At 47.0% G+C, this 20,622-nt stretch overlaps 1 protein-coding gene across 1 annotated transcript in view; it reads left to right on the top strand.

Annotated features, from left to right (window-relative positions):
* LOC103180563 (unconventional myosin-Ic) overlaps positions 1-20,622 on the top strand; it is a 47,782-nt gene that overhangs the window by 19,962 nt on the left and 7,198 nt on the right. Inside the window, exons 2-19 of the mRNA XM_007896497.2 lie at positions 8,860-9,015; positions 9,416-9,531; positions 10,491-10,689; positions 11,363-11,443; positions 12,236-12,415; positions 12,728-12,826; positions 13,108-13,221; positions 13,305-13,376; positions 13,593-13,712; positions 14,346-14,428; positions 15,383-15,488; positions 16,807-16,887; positions 17,442-17,533; positions 17,972-18,066; positions 18,335-18,381; positions 18,789-18,869; positions 19,284-19,389; positions 19,959-20,076. Coding sequence (XP_007894688.1) covers positions 8,890-9,015; positions 9,416-9,531; positions 10,491-10,689; positions 11,363-11,443; positions 12,236-12,415; positions 12,728-12,826; positions 13,108-13,221; positions 13,305-13,376; positions 13,593-13,712; positions 14,346-14,428; positions 15,383-15,488; positions 16,807-16,887; positions 17,442-17,533; positions 17,972-18,066; positions 18,335-18,381; positions 18,789-18,869; positions 19,284-19,389; positions 19,959-20,076 — 1,916 coding nt within the window. The 5' untranslated portion in view covers positions 8,860-8,889. The remainder of the gene's footprint in view (positions 1-8,859; positions 9,016-9,415; positions 9,532-10,490; positions 10,690-11,362; positions 11,444-12,235; positions 12,416-12,727; positions 12,827-13,107; positions 13,222-13,304; positions 13,377-13,592; positions 13,713-14,345; positions 14,429-15,382; positions 15,489-16,806; positions 16,888-17,441; positions 17,534-17,971; positions 18,067-18,334; positions 18,382-18,788; positions 18,870-19,283; positions 19,390-19,958; positions 20,077-20,622) is intronic.

The following is a 20,622-nucleotide window of genomic DNA, read 5'->3' on the forward strand; positions in this document are numbered from 1 at the left end:
CCCCACTGCTCCCCTCCCCCATGCCGCCCCCACTGCTCCTCCCCCCCCACTGCCCCCCTCCCCACCCCCCCACTGCCCCCCACTGCTTCCTCCCACTGCCCCCTCACTGACCCTCACACCCCACTGCCCCCCCACTGCCTCCCTCACTGCCCCACAGCCCCCCACCCCACTGCGCCCTCCCACTGCCCCCCCACTGCTCCCCCCCCCGCCCCCCACTGCCCCCACTGCTCCTCCTCCCCACTGCCCCCCCACTGCTCCTCCTCCCCACTGCCCCCCCACTGCCCCCACACTGCCCCCACTGCGCCCCCACTGCCCCCCCACCACTGCCCCCCCACCACTGCCCCCCCCCCCACTGCCCCCCACTGCCCCCATCACTGACCCCATCACTGACCCCCACCCCACTGCCCCCCCCACTGCCCCAAATTTTTTATCCCCCTCTGCGTGCGTGTGTGTGTGTGTGTGGGGGGGGGCTGTAACCCTGTGTGTGTGTGTGTGTGTGGGGGGGGGGGGCTGTAACCCTGTGTGGGGGGGGGGCTGTAACCCTGTGTGTGTGTGGTGTGTGGGGGGGCTGTAACCCTGTGTGTGGGGGGGGGCTGTAACTCTGTGTGTGTGGGCGGTGGGGGTGGGGGTTAAAACTCTGATATGATTTTATGATTTGCTTTAAGCTGTTAATTTGGGGTGGGATGGGGGAGATACAGGTGTCTGATGTTTCTGACCCTCATTCCCTCCGCCTTGCCCCCCCCCCCCTCCCTCCCCCCCTCGCCCCCCCCTCGCCCCCTGCCCCCTCCCTCCCCACCATCAACTCCCGCCTAGAGACCTTCCTTTTCGATCGAGCTGACAGTCTCCTCGCACCCCCCACGCCCCCACCCAGCCCTCCCTCACCCCTCCTCTCCCCCCCACCTCCACCCCCCCCCCCCCGCCCCCCGGCTCGGTGTCAGACCCCCGTCACTGCTGTTGACGGGGAGAGGGCGCGGGGTTGGGGGGGGGGGGGGGAGGGGTGAACTGCTTTAAAATCATGTGGCAGAACCCTTCACATCACCCCTCAGCCTTTGTGGGCGATGCTCGTTGCTGTTTCGGTGATCCTCGGCCGTCCTTTCGGTCCGTGCGCCGCCCACGTGAATTTTCGCTCTCGTCGTCGTCGTTTTCCCGAGTTAACAAAACAAACGCTCCGTTCAAGGAGGGAGAGAGAGAGAGAGACGAAAGGGGGGGAAACTCGTAACTGATACCCGCTACGACTACCGACGCGGGAGTTTGACGTAGCGCCTCATCACGGCACTGAGACGTCTCGAAGGGACAAACCGCTTGAGCTAAATCTCGTGGTGTGCGATCAGCCCTCAAGAGAAAAATGACAGAATAAAATAATTTGGACGCTCAATCCACCACGGCTCGTGCGGGGACGCTGCTGGGCGCAATTGCCCCCACGCCCCCCCCACCCCCCACCCCCCCCCCACCCCCGTTTCGCCCACAAATACACGGTCGATTCACTTTAAAACAACGAGTTTCAGTAACGTTGGCAGTTCATCTTTTTTTCTGGCCTTTATCGCGGGTTTTCTGGTTTCAGTGTGAGTCCCGTGGACCCGTGACCATTTTGCAAGTTGCCTTCCGTGCTTTGAATGAGTTTGGGTTTGGAATTCCACTCCTCTCCCCCCCCCCCCCCCCCCCCCCCCACCGTCCTTTTCCAATTGATGATTTAAAGGTTGAGGAGAGAGTGTTGTCAGGAGGATATCTCAACTCAGGTAGGCAGTGCCAGGCTCAGTCCGAGGCTATTTTTCCACCAAATTCCCTTTTTAGCGTATTTTTTTGTGAAAAAAAATACTAGGATGATGTAATGTGTCAGCTGAGGGGATGCTGAATGCCAGCTGGACTCCTCGCTGGGTGTGTTCCTCTGTTTGTTCTCTTGCCACAGATGGTAAAAGTGACTTTACAGTTACTCTGCTGTAAACCAGATTCCGACTCTGTTGCACAGTCCCGCGTTGGAAACCTTGGGCAAGTTCCCTTACTCCACACGCACGCCTCTGTTTGCCTATCAATAAGTAGGAACCCGGTTGTTAGTCGATTGGTAAGGGGAACACCCTCCCTCCACCCCTGTGAGAGGGGTGGGTGGGGCTGTATGTCTTGCCCTCTCTGTATCTGTTTTAAATCCTGCCTAAATCCTACCGCACCTCTCTACCCCACCTCCCGCCGTGCTTGGTGTCCGACACCATCTCTGTAAAGCTCTCCGAGGGTGAAGGGTGCCACATACGTGCAAGTTGTTGTCTAGAACTGTGTGCTCTGTACATGTAGTGCCGACGGATTTATTATATCGGAGCAACTGTTATTTTTTGTCCTGCCACGGATGGTAAAAATGAGCCCGATCCAGCTATGCTTTGCTGAAATCCAGCATTTATTTGTGCAGTTCTCTAACGGGTACAGCAATGTTATGATGTCCGTGTGTGTCTGTCTTGGCTTTTAGACACTTGCACTGTGTGCTTTTATTTAGAAAGCCTAACCGTTTCACTGGCTGAACAGAATACTATCTGTCTTCTCTCTGCAGAACAAAGAAGAGTTTTCATGGGATAATAATAATAATCCTTGCATTTTTAGATAGCGCCTTATCAGGTCTTCTAGACGTCTCAAAGCGCTTCACAGAATATACTATTGACTATATTGACTAGTGAATTGTATATTCTGTGGGTGAAACACGGCAGCCAAATTATATTTATTTATTTATTTATTATTTATTTATTTATTTGAACGGATTATTTCCGCAGGAAAAGAAATCCGACAATCGACTAACCATCGGGTTCCTACGTACTGCTGGATAACTAAAATACTCCATGGGAAGAGAGTTCCAGTTTAGAGTTTCGGAAAGTTTTGAGACGAGTTCAGCTTCTGAAACAGCCAGTTGAGGAAACCTTTTAAGTTGGCCCGTCCCTAGCCACAGGAACCGTGTCTGCAACAAAGTAGTTTTCAATTTATTGCTAACTTGAAAGAAAGCCCAACACATTCCATTTGTGGCAGTTTGCTCCAATTTGTTTATCTTGAGCGTAATCCACTTGAAACGTTTCATCTGAAATGTTTCAAGAAAATAGAGCGCCTTTTGGTAACTTGAGTGGGTAAAAGCCACCAGAATAGGCCAAGCTCAATCCCTGGTCTGTACCGAGTTAGTTGAGGGTATCTGTGGAGGCATTACGTCTTCACGGCCTCGCTCCCTCCTACCTCTCCGACCTACTATCCCCCTACCTACCTGCCCGTACCCTCCGTTCCTCTGGCTCCGGTCTGCTCCACATCTCCCGCCCCAACCGCCCTACCATCGGTGGCCTTCAGCCTCTCAGCCCCGAGGCTCTGGAACTCCATCCCCAGTGCCTTCGCCGCCTCCTCCCTTTCCTCCTTCAAGGCCGGTCTCAAGACCTTTCTCTTTGACCGAGCCTTCAGCTCCCCTCTCGACTCTCTACCCCCTCCTCGCTCCCTCCCTTCCCTCCCCTCACCCTGACCATTTCCCCCCCAATGCTCGGGTCCCGACCCAACTGTCTAATTAGTTGATACTCTGTTGGAAGTGCACGCTTGTGGATAATGTCAAAATCTTATCTGGTTTCATTCTGGTCAAGTCGCCAACTGATGGTAGACATCCAGATCCCAATTGGTGAGTTACTGAGAATTGGCAGCAGTTTTGTAAAGACAAACAGACAGATTATCAAAAAAATGCGCTAATTCATATACCAGATCGCGGTGACGGAGAGCTGAGGAGAGAATGGGTGTGTGCTGAGCATTTTTCCTCTTAAATCCAAATAGCTGACTCATTTGCTAAATTCTTTCTCTCTGAGAAAACATAGACTGTCGGAACGTGCTTCAGTGCCAGGTGCATTTCACTACTTGTGCTTCAGATTTCCAGCAATCTTTACTCTGCGCTTAAATCAATCTCCAATTAGATCACAAGGAATTAATCCTCTTTTGAGCTGTCCCACCTTTCAATGGCAACTGTGTACAATAACAACTTGCACTTATATAGCGCCCCCTCACACGGGGTAAGGTCCCAGAGCACTTCAACCACAAGGTTTATTCTGATTAAAACCTTCACCCTCGTGTTTTTGCAGGTAAACCTGCGTTTGCTGTCAATAGTCTGTTATTGCTATGCGTTGTGAAACATTTCAGCTGCATGAATTGTTCCCAATTATTTGTGCAAGCTGTAATGTAGGGAGTTGCGGGAGGTGTGGGGGGTGGGGGTTGTTGGATGCTAAATGGCTTGGGATGCAGACATTTCTTTGGTGTCATTCCTAAACTGTGCTCTGGAGAGAGACTAGTGATTTACTTCGAGCTGTTGACATAGGCGGGAGTGAAAATATTATTGGGGGGGGTGGGGGTGGGAGCGTTTAAGACATGACAGGCTCTATGCCAATGTCAAAGAGGGTCACACCCCCACCCCACCCTCCTTACATCACAGACTTCGAGGTCTATCTGTTCAACAGGACCCCAAGGTACTTGTTGCAAATAAAAATGTCAGTACTCCAGCTTCTCTGAAGGGGTTACTCTGTGCCAAAGAGTTGATTTGGGGAGGATGTTATGTAAAACCAAACCTACACTCCCTGGGATTGACCTTGTGTAAACTGGAGTGTCTGTGGCTGTAATCAAATCTTCGCGACGTCTCAAAGTACTTCACAGAATATACTGTAAAGTGAAGTGACTGTATATTTTGGGGGCGAAACGCGGCAGCCAATTGCGCACAGCAGCGTCCCCACAAACAGTCGTGGATCGAGTGACCAAATTATTATTTTTTGGAAGGGATTATTACCCTCAGAAAAGTGATTTGCCAAACGACTTAACAACGGGGTTCCTACTTACTGTTAGGTAAACAGGCGTGTGTGTGGCGTAAGGGAATCAAACCCAGGTCCTCTCGCTTGCGAGGCCAATGCTCTAACCACTGAGCTACAGGATCCAAATGTGACAACTGCTGCAGCCGGTTTGACAAATAATCTGGTAAAGATTAATCCAAACTCCGGGAGGTTTTCATCATGCGATGATTTGATGTTAACCGAAGGTTGGGTTGTTCCTTGTGCTGATTCACTCAGATTGGAGATTTCTGCGTCAGTGTGAGAGTGCTTTCATGTCCTTGTTGATCTGTGTCATTGTGTGCAAAGGATTTGCACATATGGATGTCAATGTAGTGCAATCCCAAGATCAACAACTGTACCTCACATGGTAAAATAAACATTCGGTCAGTGCCCCTCGGGACAATGAGACAGATTTCGTGAAGCATTTGCTTTACGGGTGGTTGCAAGCGAACAAGAGTCTGGAATGCTTATCCAAACTCTCAGGCCTCCTGCCAAAAACTGTCGCCAACAGTGTCGGTCCTATTGCTAAGGTGCTACACAGACTGGACTGAACCGAATTGGTGCAGTTGGGATCAGGAGGGATGGAGAGTGGGCGAGGGTAGGGGTAGCGAGGTGAATGGACAGCGGGATGAGGTGCCAAAGGGTGGGGGTGGCAGAGAGGCTGAAAAAAAAACCTCCTGCACACACTCTTTTGACATCTGTAGCAGCGATGCTGCGGATGGACATGTGGTGTGCATCCTGTACCAGCTGAGGATCGGCCCACGTTAGCAACATGTCCCAGACTGGTGCACTTGCATTCATCTGTGCAAATGCTTGGAGTGCACATACAGGTTAAGTGTGGTCTGGAACACAAGGAAGTAATATCCCAGCCAAATAACAAAGCCTGGGGCAGAGGGAGGGCTGGGTAGGCATGATATGATGCAAAGGATTAATCGTCATAATAATAATAATACTCCTTGCATTTGATATAGTGCCTTATCACATCACTGAGACGTCTCAAAGCGCTTCACCCACTATACTTTAAAGTGAATTGACTGCCTTTTTGTGGGCGAAACACGACAGCCATGAACCACAAGGGAGAACCCATATTAAACCTTGTTGATGGCGGATTCTCTGATACACAACATAGATCTTTATCGGATCCTTATGTTCCTGTTGCTGCTTGCGTTTGGCCCTGCAGAATTTGCGAGAAATTCAACATACTTTAATTAAATGCATTATTCAGCGTGAATTTAAATCCAAATGAGGACAAGCAAATATCCATTCAGTCATTTCCATGCAGGCCCCAACAAGAACTTCTTTCTTGTTGAACATTCTCTAGATTTTACCATTATTTCTACAGTATTTTGTATAAGAATGGTGAATTTCACTTCTAATTAAGATCTCTCTAGTGATTGATCTCGGACGAATCATAAAATTGAATCCAGGGATGATTGGCTTTTTGTGCCTGCACATTGCTTGAATTATTAAAGCTCTCTTTTTCAAACTCGCCCTTAGCTGTATCAACAGAGCCATTGAGGAATTCTGCACCAAACTCTTAAAGGCCCGGCTGACAATGAACTGCCAATCTTGGCTTCAAAAGATTTAGTATTTTTTTACTTTTAATGCGGCCAAAACGTATGCATTCCTAATTTTGTTCTCAGTTTATTTATTCAAGCAGTTTCCCAATAATTTCCCAATCTTTTCCCTTTTCAGTATTCTCCCCTTTTTGATTTACGATACAATACAAAATAACATTTGTACAACGCCTTTCACGTCGGGAGGACATCCCAAGGCGCTGCACAATCGGGGATATATACTGGACATTTACTTTCTTGCGGGTAGATAGAGATATTCCTTTACCATTGAGGGGGGGTGGGGTCTGTAACTAGCTTCTCGGAGGAGTGCAGGAGCAAATTGGTGTTGTACTCTTTTAAAATCCGCTCCACTATACTTTTGCAGTTGGCCTTCTCATGGCTGTTTCTCTCAACTATAGCTGAGAACGGCAATCTTTTTTGTGTGGATAATCTCGTTGTTCTGTTGTGCGCTATGTGGATTCCTGTCCTACTGCACTGTCTGTCACCCTGCACTTAACGTTTGAAACGGTGCATAATTTATTCCCCTTAAATGAACCGTTCCACTCGTATTTTGATTGACTGAACTATAAATAGTAACCCGAGAAGTACTATAAAGCCAACTTTTTACTTCCTGTATATTTTGCGATCCAGATGTTGGATGCAGACACACGGTGAAAGCCAGGGCTTGTCTGAATGTCTTTGTAAAGTGTGCTGGTTGCTGGTTTTCACCTTCCTATACAGTGAGGGAGGCCAGCAGAATTTGGCTGATCATTGGCTTTCCATTGGAATGGGACCAACAGTTAAAATCTCTTCTGCTCTGACTGGATCCCTGTGTGTTGAACCATCATCCTGCAAAGCCGAGGTACAGTGGGTTCATTCAGGAGCATTCCGGACCGGATTAACAATGGAATCTTTTATGCAAATGTTTGTAGTAGTTGCTCAGTTGGAAATAAATCCGATTGTCGGGAGTTGATGAATTTCTTTGCTCTCAATTTCACTTGATGGCAGTTCTGCGAGAAGTTGTAGCTTTGTTGTTTCCCCTCTGGAACCGAGACGTTTAACGATTGACCTAACAAAGGTTAACCCACTTTCCTCTCTCCATAGATGCTGCCTGACCTGCTGAGTATTCCCAGCGATTTCTGTTCTTATTTTGTACTATGAAAAGAGTCCAAGCTACTGCTAATTATTGTTGTAATGTTCTATTCTGGTCTGGACGTCTTGTTTATTTATTATCCTGTATAGCAGGCTGTGTGGAAAGCATTTAATTTCCTACTTGTTAGCGCTCCCCAAACAACAACCCACTTGCACTTGTGTTGAGTGAAGTATGATTCGGAGATAGTTCCTCGGGGAAACTTAATCTGTGATTTTTTTTTTAAAAAAGGCGTCGGAGTCAAATCTGTTCATTATTATGTCACTTTCTACTGCAATTTGTAATGATATATGTTACGATTTCTTTCGTCTGCAATTTAAAGTTTGTAGCCAGAGCAAATGTTGCCTCATTTGGAGTCCTGTAGTATAGTGGTTAGAGGACCCTGGTTCGATTCCCGGTCAGGGCGAAAGGCTGGGCGAGTTTCCTTACTCCACACGCCTCTGTTTACCCAGCAATAAGTAGGAACCTGGTTGTTAGTCAATTGGTGGATCGCTTTTCTGGAGTAATAATCCCTTCCAAAAAATAATAATAATAATAAATTGGTCCCTCAATCCACGGCTGTTTGTGGGGACGCTGCTGCGCTCAATTGGCTGTCGCGTTTCGCCCACAAAATACGCAGCCAATCTACTTGCCGGTATATTCCGTGAAGCGCTTTGAGACGAATCTGCTGAATAATAACTTCAGATCACTGCTCGAAGTGCTGTGGGCAGTTGGATGAATCCCAAATTTATTTTCACAGCTGGTTAAACGGTTGCTCTTGGAGATCTTTGCACACACCGCCAAGCCCACACGCACGTGCGAAAACCAGCGAGCTGTAATGATATCATTAGAAAGCAAAGATGCCGTCTCCGTTTTCCTCCTTTTATGATGGATCCTCTGTGCTCTGGAGAGAATAATGCGTCAGTACCTCGTGGCAGAGGGAGGGAGCGGGCCCTTTGGATTTGACAATGTCCTGGTAGCAGGTGGCAACGGAGACTGTGCCACCAAACTAACTGCGCAACAGAGACCTGGACGAAGTTGATAACTTCCTGCCCTGCAGTAAAATGACATCATTTGTTTTTTGGGTCAGCCATGGGTCTTGACGCGTGCGGAAACCCGTCGCCGTGCTTAAAAGAGTCTCCAAACCCAATTGAGAATTCCACGCAAGAGCTGCCCAACTCGACCCACTCTCCCGCTCTTTTTCAGGTTGTTTCACCCGCAAAATGTACAGCGTATCCTGTGAAGCCCTTTGAGACGCCCTTTGAGACGCTATCAAATGCCAGGATTATTATTATTATTATTATTATTGCCGCAGGTTTGATGGAAACTCCCACAATGTTTGACTGTGATTTCCCTCTCTCTGCAGGCCCAAGGGAGCGAAGGGACCCGCTTGGCCATGGAAAGTGCCCTGACTGCCCGTGACCGTGTCGGGGTGCAGGACTTTGTCCTGCTGGAGAACTACACCAGCGAGGCAGCCTTCATCGAGAACCTGCGCAAACGCTTCAAGGAAAATCTGATCTATGTAAGAACCTGCTTTCTTTCGTCTTGCTTCCGCCACTGGCTCCGGCCTCCTGCACGTCCCTCGTGCCCTCCCTTCCGTCATCGGTGGCCGTGCCTTCAGCCACTTCGCCTCAAAACTCTGGACCTCACTCTCTCGATCCCTCCACCTTGCCCCCCCCCCCCCCCCTCCCTCTCCACCTTCAAATCCCGCCTAAAGACCTTTTTTTGATAGCAGTCCCATTAGCTGCATCATATTGACTGGTTTACGGCTCATACTCGCAACCTTCTGATTCAGAGGAGAGAGCGATTGGGGCTTTTACTTCCCACCCAACCCAAAACGTTGAGACTTTTGCTAAAATTGTTGGGTCTTGGGTTTCGGGTTGAAACCTGGCTAATGCTACCCCCTATTGGTTTGTCTGCAGACGTACATCAGTTCAGTGCTGGTCTCGGTGAATCCGTACAAGGAGCTGGAAATCTACACAAAACAGCACATGGAAAGATACCGAGGAGTCAATTTCTATGAAGTCTCGCCTCACATGTAAGTGTGACCAACCAGAGCACTGCGGTCAGGCCTTCAGCCTCTCTGCCCGTGTAACTCTGCCCCCTCGTGATCTCCATCGGTGGCCGCGCTTTCAGCCACCTCGCCCCGAAACTCGGGAACACTCATCCTGTATCCCTCCGCCTTGCCCCTTCCTTCCCCATCTTCTTCTGAAGACCTTCCTATTCGACCGTGCCTACGGTCACCCCTTCGCCCGGCTCGACAGCGTGTTCCGCCACTGTCAAGCGCTCTGGGGCGCTAGCCTGCATAAGGGGCGCAGTGTAAGTGCAAGTTGTTGTTGTTGCTCCCCACTCTTTGGAGCTCAATCCCACAGCCTTCACCTCGCTCCCTGCCTTGTCTTCCTTCAGACTATGTGGGTTCCACAGTTCCTTATTGTTTCTTCCGAGCCCAAACTGTTGCTCATTTATTTTCCTATTTGTGCTGATTTTGGGAAGGTTGCTAGGAGATGGTATTGTTGTAAGAAGGCGTGATGCATTCTGTAGGTCACAACCCTCTTCCTGCGGGGGAGAGAGTGCTTCCTCAGTATAGGAAGAGGATTTCTGTGATTTTTTTTCACAGAACTTTTAAAGTGAAAGTTGCAAACCACGTTTAATCAGCAAATGACGAAACTCGTGTGGTCAAAAGGAGTTGATTTTCTTTGGATGAGATTAGAAGACGAGACGAGCAAAAACAAATGATAAATTGGTCGCTCAAAACAGGACTGTTTGTGGGACGCTGCTGTGCGCAATTGGCTGCCGCGTTCGCCCACACAATATACAGTCAATTCACTTTACAGTATATCCTGTGAAGCGCTTTGAGATGTCTCGAAGACGTGATAAGGCGCGATATCAAATGGAAGGATTATTATTATAATTATCATTATTATTGTCCTGGATCAGAAGGGCAAGTGCTGCCACGCGATACATCAATTGTAATCAATCCCCTTCTTTATCTTACAGTTATGCCATCGCTGACAATTCCTACCGGTCAATGAGATCTGAGAAGAAGGACCAGTGTATCCTCATCTCTGGAGAGAGCGGAGCTGGCAAAACTGAGGCCTCCAAGAAGATCCTTCAGTACTATGCTGTGACTTGCCCCGCCAGTGGCAGGGTGGAGTCGGTGAAGGACAGGCTACTCCAATCTAACCCGGTGCTGGAGGTAAGCAGGACTTGCTTGTGCAATAGTGGAGTCCTGTAGCTCAGTGACTACAGTACTCGCCTCACCAGCGAGAGGACCTGGGCTTGATTCCTGGGCAGGGTGTAACATATTGCAGGGCACTATGTTTCTTATTGCAAAAGGGATTAAGGGATATGGGGATAAGGCAGGGTTATGGTATTAGCTGGCGTTAGATTAGAAGATCAGCCATGATTGAATGGCGGGGCAGGCTCGAAGGGCCGAATGGCCTATTCCTGCTGCTACATGTTATGTTATGAAACGTTAGGCCAGTTTCCTTACTCCACACAACAACAACAACAAAATTGCATTTGTTTCGCACCTTTCACGTCGAGAGGATGTCCCACACCTCTAAGTTTAGCTCATCGTGAGTAGGAACCCGGTTGCTAGTCGATCAACGGATCGCTTTTCCGGGGGTAATATCCCTTCAAAAAATATTTTTTTTAGAAAAATAATAATTTGGTCACTCAATCCACGACTGTTTGTCGGACGCTGCTGTACGCAATTGGCTGCCGTGTTTCACCTGCAAAATACAGTCAATTCACTTTACAGCGTATTCTGTGAAGCGCTGTGAGACGTCTCGAAGACGTGATAAGGCGCTGTATCAAATGCCAGGATTATTATTATTATTAAACACTAACAATTGATTTTTTTTCAGGCGTTCGGAAATGCTAAGACCCTACGTAATGACAACTCCAGTCGCTTTGGCAAATACATGGACATTCAGTTTGACTTTAGGGTAAGAAGACATTGGTATCAAACAATAATGCATTTACTGGTACCATATCCTTCGGGCGAAAAAATGCCACCAGTGGTGGAATTACGTGGTAAATGTATACCCACTAGTTAAGGACTGTCTATCCAGCTATCATTGAAAAGGTGTTTGATGCGGAGAGTAGAGTGAAGAGCAGGCTGAAGGACTCATAACTCATTTGTTTGTTTAACCAAACCACGCAGAGCAGGGACCTTCCCTGCTTGCAGGTGTTTCTGTGAAACATTTCTGATTATTTTCTCACACTTTTACAACCCCATCCAGTTAAGGAAAGTGGTATAGCAATTGACTGATGGTGGTGGGGGGGGGGGGGGGGGGGATGGGAGAGGAAACAGTCTAATTTCCCATATAGACAAACTGGACTTGGTACCCGATTATTATTTCTGGTTGAAAACATTGACAGCTGCAGCATTTGGAAATTTGCCAAACAGCTAATTGAAAGCGAGTAGAGTGTGAAAAGGGCTAGAGAGCAAAGTAATCAACAGATGGAGGTTGTGACTATCTCATATTAAACCCCCAGTATAATTGCTTGAACCTCGGGTTCAGTCGAGAGTAATGCAAAAGTTCAAATATGATGGCAAACACAGCACACGGTTTCTGCCCACAGCACAGAAACAGCCTTGTTGTTTCCGTCCAGCGACTTGCGACATCCTCCTGATGTGAAAGGCTGTATACAAATGTAACTTGTTATCATAGCGTACATTTTTATGGTTCATTTCTATGACAAATTTTTTTTTTTTTTGCTGTGTCATGTTTTAGGGAGCGCCTGTAGGAGGCCACATCCTCAATTATCTGTTGGAGAAATCCCGAGTGGTCCACCAAAATCACGGAGAGAGGAACTTTCACATATTTTACCAGCTGATTGAAGGGGGAGATGATGAACTGCTGAGGAGGCTGGGCTTGGAACGCAACCCCCAGAGCTACCAGTATCTCGTCAAAGTAAGGAGCTGTGCTGAGAGAAGAGGGTCGACTCGGTCACTCGATCCACAACTGTTTGGGGAACGCTGCTGTGTGCAATTGGCTGCTGCGTTTCGCCCACAAAATACAGTTGATCCGTTTACAATATATTCTGTGGAGCCTTTTGAGGCGTCTCAACAATGTGATAAGGCGCTGTATCAAATACAAGGACTAGCGCCCTGGGACTTCCTCCCGACTTGAAGGGAGCTCTACAAATTAGATTTTGTACTGTATTATTGTAACCACACGGGCGCAGGAGTGGGATGTACTGACCATGTCCATGATATGTTCCAGGGCCAGTGTGCAAAAGTTAGCTCGATCAACGACAAGAATGACTGGAAAACCGTGCGGAAAGCACTGTCTATCATCGATTTCAGCGACAGGGACGTGGAGGTAAGTCCTGGCTGTGCTGCTTTTTATACTCTCAATAAAGTAGCTGGGGATTTGTTCAGACTGAAGGGCAGTGGCTATAGAATCTGTTTGAGGACTTTGTATTATGGGAAACTTACTGGCGAGTGTGGGCAGAGAGTAGACCTCGACTACTGTGGACTTTGTAAGTGTTTGGGCAATCTGACTGGGATTGTGCGTACAAGAATCTTCCTCAAACTGCACTGCCGACTAGCCATTTGAGTATTTATGCACCAATTGTGATGACCTTTCTCTTTCTCATACAGGAACTGCTAAACATAATTGCCAGTGTCCTGCACCTGGGAAATGTCCAGTGCTTAGAAGATGACAACGGAAATGCTACCATTAATGGAGAAAACCAGGTCAAACTGCTGTCCAGGGTATGTACTTAATAGACTGTTGCTGTCCCTGCTGCTTGTTTGGATGGTGATCAAGTTAATATTTCTTTTTATTTTGTTTCCAGCTACTGGAGGTGTCAGCTACTGTCCTACGTGAGTCACTGACTCACAAGAAAATTATTGCCAAGGGAGAAGAGGTGAGGAATGATCGCGTACTAACACACAGAGTGCTTCAGTTTAGCCTGTTGCTTAGTTTCTGCTGCATAATATATAGTGCCCTTCACACTGGCTAGCGTCCCAGAGCGCTTAATCCCAGGACAGAGGATTTAATCTGTTTGGGACGTAGTTTTAGTTCATTGAGGCTCTTTGTTTGCTCTTCCGCCTCAGCTACTAACATTGTTTCCTCTTTACAGCTCATCAGCCCTCTGAAACTTGAGCAGGCAGCCTACGCCCGGGATGCTGTGGCAAAGGCCATCTATGGCCGCACGTTCTCCTGGCTCGTCAACAAGATCAATACGTCTCTTGCGCACAAGGTAATCGTAATTTCAAAATTATGTCCGGGTATTTTTGGGGTCGGCCGGGCGTCTGACGCAGGCGGGAAATCCTTAAGAGTATCCGAACCAGGTTGAGATTGTCATGCATGCCGCTGCTTGTCCAGCTAGGACCACCCTACCCGTTAGGGGCTTTGGCTGCAGGGTTAACAGGAGCCGAAGGGGAGGATTCCCTGCCCACAGTGACTGGTCGAACCTTCCAGGTCCTGTCGATGGGCCGGGCTGTGCTGTCATCTGCATTGAGTGCCCTGGGATACTGCGGCCCCTCCTGGCTCAGGCCCCGGGACTAGAGACCGGCACAGAGGGCGGCCTCGATTCCCACATTCCATTGCCAGGCAGGTCACCTTGGAGGCAGTTCAGCTCTGAGGAGAACCAAGGAGAACCAGGAGCTGAACTCCACGACTGTGGAATTGTCTAATCCCCTGCGTTTGGATCTCTGTACCTTCTGCCTCTGCCCCGTTCCGTGCTGAACGTCTGGACAGACGTAAACGCAGATAGCTGACCCAGCACTGACCCATCATTGGGTATCAATTTTGATTTGCTTAAATCCAGGCTGATTTTTTTTTTAATCTAATCGCGCATTAGATTCTACTCTAATCCATTCCTTGTTTCTAGGACTCCACGTATTCTGACCGGATTAAACCCGCAGTGATCGGACTCCTGGATATTTATGGGTTTGAGGTCTTTCAACACAACAGGTAATTGGGAACCCGAGCGGATCTCCCCCTGCTGTACAACTTTGACATTTGCGGTTCCGACTTGAATCAGTGCCGAGTAGAGAATTGAGTCGCCTCTGTAATCTCCCTCGGAAGAGGAGCATCAAATATTGTACGGTGTAGAGCTGTCATATGGCCTGTTCGGATTCACTGAATCAACTTATCCAACGCATTGTGTCATTTGGCGTACTTGTTTCCATTTTCATTCTCCCTCTACCCCTCACCCCCTCCACCCCCACCACTCACCCCCCCACCCCACCATGTTCAGTGCACTATTTGTTGCACGTTAAAATTATTTTTCCCGTTCTCGTACAACGTTTTAATACTGTATATATGCTGCAAGTGCTCCGAGAGGTAACAGGTTACTGTTTATTTGCTTTCGTGCACAGCTCAGAGTGCTACGAGATGGAGGGAGATTGGCACTGTGTAACTCAGAGTGCCGGTTAGTCATAGGATTGTGAGAGGCAGCAGGAGAGAGACAGAAGATATGGCTCTCAGTGGCCGTACAGGCAGCTCAGTACATTCAGTATAAACACAGGTAACTGAGTGATCGGAGTCTATTGATAATAGTGACACGGAAAGATCATTAATGTAAATAAATCCACTTTCAAGACAAGTTATGCCATAGTTAGCAATGGAAGTTCAAGACTGAGGTGGATAGACATTTCTTAGGTTAGGGTATTAAGGGATATGGGGCAAGGCCGGGTAATTGGACTTGAGGTACAGATCAGCCATGATCTTATAGAATGGCTGAACAGGTTTGAGGGGCTGAATGGCCTCTGCTTGTCCCTATGTTTCTATATGCATTAACTGATGGTTACTTGGGGCAGGGGATGAGCTGTTATTGAGGGATAAGGGGGTGAGTTGATTAATAGCAAGGACTGTATTGGGCTCGTGCCTTGTTCTTAATGGGACATGCGTGTCTATCTTCCACAGCTTCGAACAGTTCTGCATCAACTACTGCAACGAGAAGCTGCAGCAACTCTTCATTGAGCTGACACTCAAGTCTGAGCAGGAGGAGTACGAATCCGAAGGAATAGCGGTACGTTAACCACAGACGTCGGGGAAGGGAGACCATGAGAATCCAGTGTCTGTCAGTCCTCGCCTCCCCTCCCCTCGTGTGTGCCATAACGTGTGCTGGCATATAGATCCTCGGATTGCTGGCAGTCCACCACTGTAAATCCACATCCAACTCTTCTCTGTTCCCGAATAACTTTGCAACTTGAGGCCTTATGAAAGGAACCAAGGCACAGGCCCTCACACAAGGGGCCGGGGTTAGTGGCTTACCACATGAAGGGTGCTATATAAATGCAAGTTGTTGTTGAATCGCCATCACTAACCTGTACCCTGCCAGTCCATGATGCAGTAGGGTAGATCAGTTTACTGCAACATATTCTGTTCCTACAGTGATGAATTTGTTATTACGTCAATAACAAATTAAAGGGAGCCTGGAGGGTAATTAGGTCTTGTTTTAAAGGGAGCCTGGAGGGTAATTAAGACTTGTTTTTGTTGCTGATTTCCTATGAGAGCAATAATGATATTGCTGCAAATATCTCTAAAATCTGATGTACACATTGAATCCTCGAGACATTTAGTGTGGGTCCTTAAACATAGGACCATGATGGGTACAACTGATTATACGGAACAGTTTACATCGGAAGATTTGCATTCGATAAATATCGGGTGTAACCACCTTAACATTGAGGTCTATCTTATGTAAATGGTAAAGACAGCATTCTTTTCACTTACAGAGGTTCTCCACCCCGTTCCCTATTGGGCACCAACACTGTGTGGGAAGTCATGAACTCAATCCTCCCTTTCCCTCTCGAGAGCAGCTGAGGTTAGGTCTCTATTCATGAAAGAACCACAAGTCTAGGATGAAAAAAAGCTGTGGAAAGTCAGGCCAAACGTTGAGTATTGCATCCAAAGGAGAAAGAAAAAGAAAAAAAATCTTTTTTGCTCAGTCACGTGTCTGACACGTGCGGAAACCCATCATCATGCTTAAGAGTATCCAAATCAAACAGAGTTCCATGCATCCCACCTACACCTGGAAATTCCAGAGATTTTGCCTACAAAATATACAGTCAATTCACTTGATAGTATATTCCGTGAAGCGCTTTGAGACGTCTTGAAGACCTGATAAGGCGCTTTATCAAATGCAAGGATTATTGTTATTTTGTTGGAATCGAATAAAATCAATGGAAATGAGGTGACGCATTGCAATGAAAGGAATGACCTATCACTCACTTATTCCGTGGGTCTAAATGAATTTTCCTGTAAGGGGATCTGCTGTGGTATAGGAGGCTTTGCTATTTGTTGATAATGATGTTAAAGAATTAGGTGCCTCTCTCTGTTTTCAGTGGGAACCTGTTCAATATTTCGACAACAAGATTATCTGTGACCTGGTGGAGGAGAAACACAAAGGGATCATCTCCATTTTGGTCAGTATCATTTAACATTTCAAATTCAATTTTTTTAAAAAAACACAGTTGAGTTTCTATATCGTCTCATTTGTTTTATACACCAAGGCCATCGCCAATCCTGATGTTGCTGAAGCAGTCCTGCTGCTCACTCCCCACCCACTACCCGCTGCCTCCGCTCTGACTCTGGCCTCCCGCTTGTCCCTCGTGCCCTCCGTTCCACCATCAGTGGTCCCGCATTCAGCCACTACGCCCCGAAACTCTGGAACACTACCTCTATCCTTCCGCCTTGCCCCTTCCATTCCCATCATTGTTACTCCGCGGCAATTCAGAGGACCCATCATCTCAGTATCGCTTGGTTTTATAATGCATGTCGGAATGTATATCAGAATATTGCAAAACAGAATAAACTGCCTGCCCTTCCCCCCAAAATCATTTCAAATAGTCAGACACAGACTAGAAATACACCTCACACATGAAGCTGGTGCCCCAAGCAATGTCGTTGCTCCACAAACCTTTTTTTTATCCCACTGTCTCACATGGTCAGTGGTTTATTATGTCATTCTTTTAACCAGGATGAGGAATGTTTGCGCCCGGGAGATGCGACTGATTTAACCTTCCTTGAAAAGCTGGAGGAGACAGTTGGCAAACATCCCCACTTTGTCACGTGAGCAGAAACCTTTTCTTTTAGCTTGTTTTTCCTTGTACTCTGTGTGTTTCAAGCGCTCTGGGACCCTACCCAGAGTGAGGGGCGCTATGTACATGCAAGTTCGTGTTGTTATTTTGAGGTGTCAGCCTGAGTGAGTAGCACTATCACCTCGAGTCAGAAGGTTTGGGTTTGCAAGCCCCAAGTTCAGGACTTTGAGTTCGTAATCTAGGCAGACAATCCATGGCAGTCCTGATTAATCCTCTCTCCTGAGCAGGTGATCTAGGGGGTAAAAGAAGAAATTAATATTAATATTATTACGTCAAAGCGCTCACTGTCAGGTAAAGTGATTTTAGATAAATGTGGCAGTTATTTACAGCAACAAGATCCCACAAGCAGCTATTACTTTATCACTCTTGGAGTCATTTTACAGCTAACCATTTTCCTTCTTGGTGACAGACATAAATTGGGTGATCAGAAAACCAGGAAGACTTTGGCTCGGGAGGAATTTCGACTGCTACACTATGCAGGAGAGGTGAACTATAACGTGACTGGTAGGCATACATTCTACAGTGAATCATTTCAATTACTCTTCAAATTACACCGCTTAAAAAATTGGTCCACTCAATCCACGACTGTTTGTGGGACACTGCTGTGCGCAATTCTTGCCGCGTTTCGCCCACAAAAGTCAATTCACTTTACAGTATATTCTGTGAAGCGCTTTGAGACTTCTCGAAGACGTGATAAGGCGGTGTATCAAATGCAAGGGTTATTAGTATTATTATTAGCACCTTAAAGACCAAACACTCCTTTCTTTAACAGGCTTCCTGGACAAAAACAATGACCTGCTCTTCAGGAATCTGAAAGAGGTAAGCTGTCATTTTATACCTATATTTTAGAATATTAACCTATTCTTTCTGCCCCATATCCACCACATAACCCATCTAATTCTCTCTTGAAATTGTTCAGCCCAAATCACATCCATTAGCATCCTAGGCAGTCTGTTCGACCATCTTCTGTGAAGATAAATGCCTGGGATCATCACTTACTGCGAGCAGTTTGTATAGATGTGTAATAAACAGTTGGGCAGAGACACTCGCTGTGACAGAACAGCGAGCATTAAGAAAACTCCTCGTGTGACTATTTGCAGCCCCCAAATCAACATAAAATCCTTGCAATTTGGTTTCAATCAGACCTTGGGATGATAACTATTGTCAGAACTCTCTCAAGTTTTCCGTTGATCTTCTCATGATCTCTCCATGTTGGCTTTTGTCAGGTTATGTGCGATTCTGGGAATAGCATCTTAAACCAGTGCTTTGAGAGGAGTGAACTCGATGACAGGAAGAGACCAGAAACGGTAAGCAGCTGGGTTATAGGATACATACACAACAAAGGGCAGTGACTCTTATGTACACATGTTAATAAATGCATAATAAGAAGAATTTGGTGCATGGTAGTTGGTGGGACGCTGCTGTGTGCAAATGGTTGCCGCGTTTCACCCACAAAATATAGTCAATTCACTTTACAGTATACTCTGTGAAGTGCTTTGAGACGTCTAGAAGACGTGATCAGGCGCTGTATCAAACGCAAGGTTTATTATCAAGTTTATGTTCACTCAGTAATGCCATCATTGAAAATAAATCAGATAGTTAAGAGCTGCTCCTCTACCTTAAGGAGAAGCCATTTCACACGAACACATCAACACATGTGTCCACAACGTAAAGTAAAACTTAGCGTTACAGTAATCTTTATTAACCGTCTTGTTTTTCAGGCAGCCACTCAGTTTAAGGCAAGTCTTGCGAAACTGATGGAGATTCTGATGTCTAAAGATCCTTCTTATGTCCGCTGCATTAAACCAAATGATTCGAAGCAAACCGGTAATTCACCAGTCTGTAACCTTTGGAAACCTGCGCTTGTTAGAGTCTTGGGTACAGTCAAACTAAATGGAGGCCTTTTTTTTNCTCTCAGTGAGAAACTGGGTGATGTAGTTGCTTAGATTAGCACTGACCTTTCATATCTAGTTGTGAATCCGTCCCCAGACAAAGAGTGAATGACTTGTCTCCCACGGTTCAAGATACTGGATATAAAATCCCACCAGCTTTTGAAAACGGAAGTATTGTGTAGCAATTAAAATCACATTGACTTTCACAAGTTTCAAACCCATACTCTGATTCTGAGTGTTTTCCTCTGTGTGGGCACTGGAGGAGGCCTGAGGAACCACTTCTGTCCAGCATCCCTCTTTCCTCTGATTTTTTTCCCTTCTCCTGCTGGCAGACGCAGCCTTTAGTTGTGACTAAAGCATGTGATGTGCTTCAGATGAGATCAAACCCACGTCCATCAGTTTGTGTCTCAGAGCATCAGTACGCTGTAGTGCCTTGCTATCTCTTACCCTGGCAGTGTGCTGACCGTAACAATGAATGGCCATTATCTTTGTCTTGATTTTCAGGGAAGTTTGATGAAGTCCTAATAAGACATCAAGTGAAATACCTGGGACTAATGGAAAATCTCCGAGTAAGGAGAGCTGGCTTTGCATATCGGAGGAAATTTGAAATCTTCCTGCAGAGGTGAGTGAGTGTGTTAATCTGAATGGAATGTAGGAAGTGCTGAAGATTTGCATTTGAAAGGCCCTCAATCCCCGGTGTTGTGTATTGAAGTGGTTGGTTTGCCATTTCCTGTGGAGTCCTGCAGCTCAGTGGTTAGAGCAGCTGCATCGCAAGCGAGAGGACTTGGGTTCGATTCTCGGGCGTGGCATGGTTCCTTACTCCACACGCCTCTGTTTTATCCAGCAGTACTCAGGAACTCACAACTGTTTGTGGGACGCTGCAGTGCGCAATTAGCTGCCGGATTTCGCCCACAAAATTCACTTGAGACGTCTCGGAGACGTGATAAGGCGCAATATCAAACGCAAGGATTATTATAATGTTCCTTTCGGTAGCAGATGCCGTTGAGAAACGATATAGTCAGATGTAAATCTAGCAAATTGTTTTCAAGTTGCAAGGCTTCCAGCCTCCAGAACCCAAACTGTTTTTAAACACTGATAAAGTCTCGAGAGGTTGGTGCTTCTCAAAAAGAAACTAGACCCAGAATCAAACCCCCTCTTGCAGTAATTT

This window comes from Callorhinchus milii, unplaced genomic scaffold, assembly GCF_018977255.1.
Source record: "Callorhinchus milii isolate IMCB2004 unplaced genomic scaffold, IMCB_Cmil_1.0 Scaffold10, whole genome shotgun sequence".
Taxonomy (NCBI): domain Eukaryota; kingdom Metazoa; phylum Chordata; class Chondrichthyes; order Chimaeriformes; family Callorhinchidae; genus Callorhinchus; species Callorhinchus milii.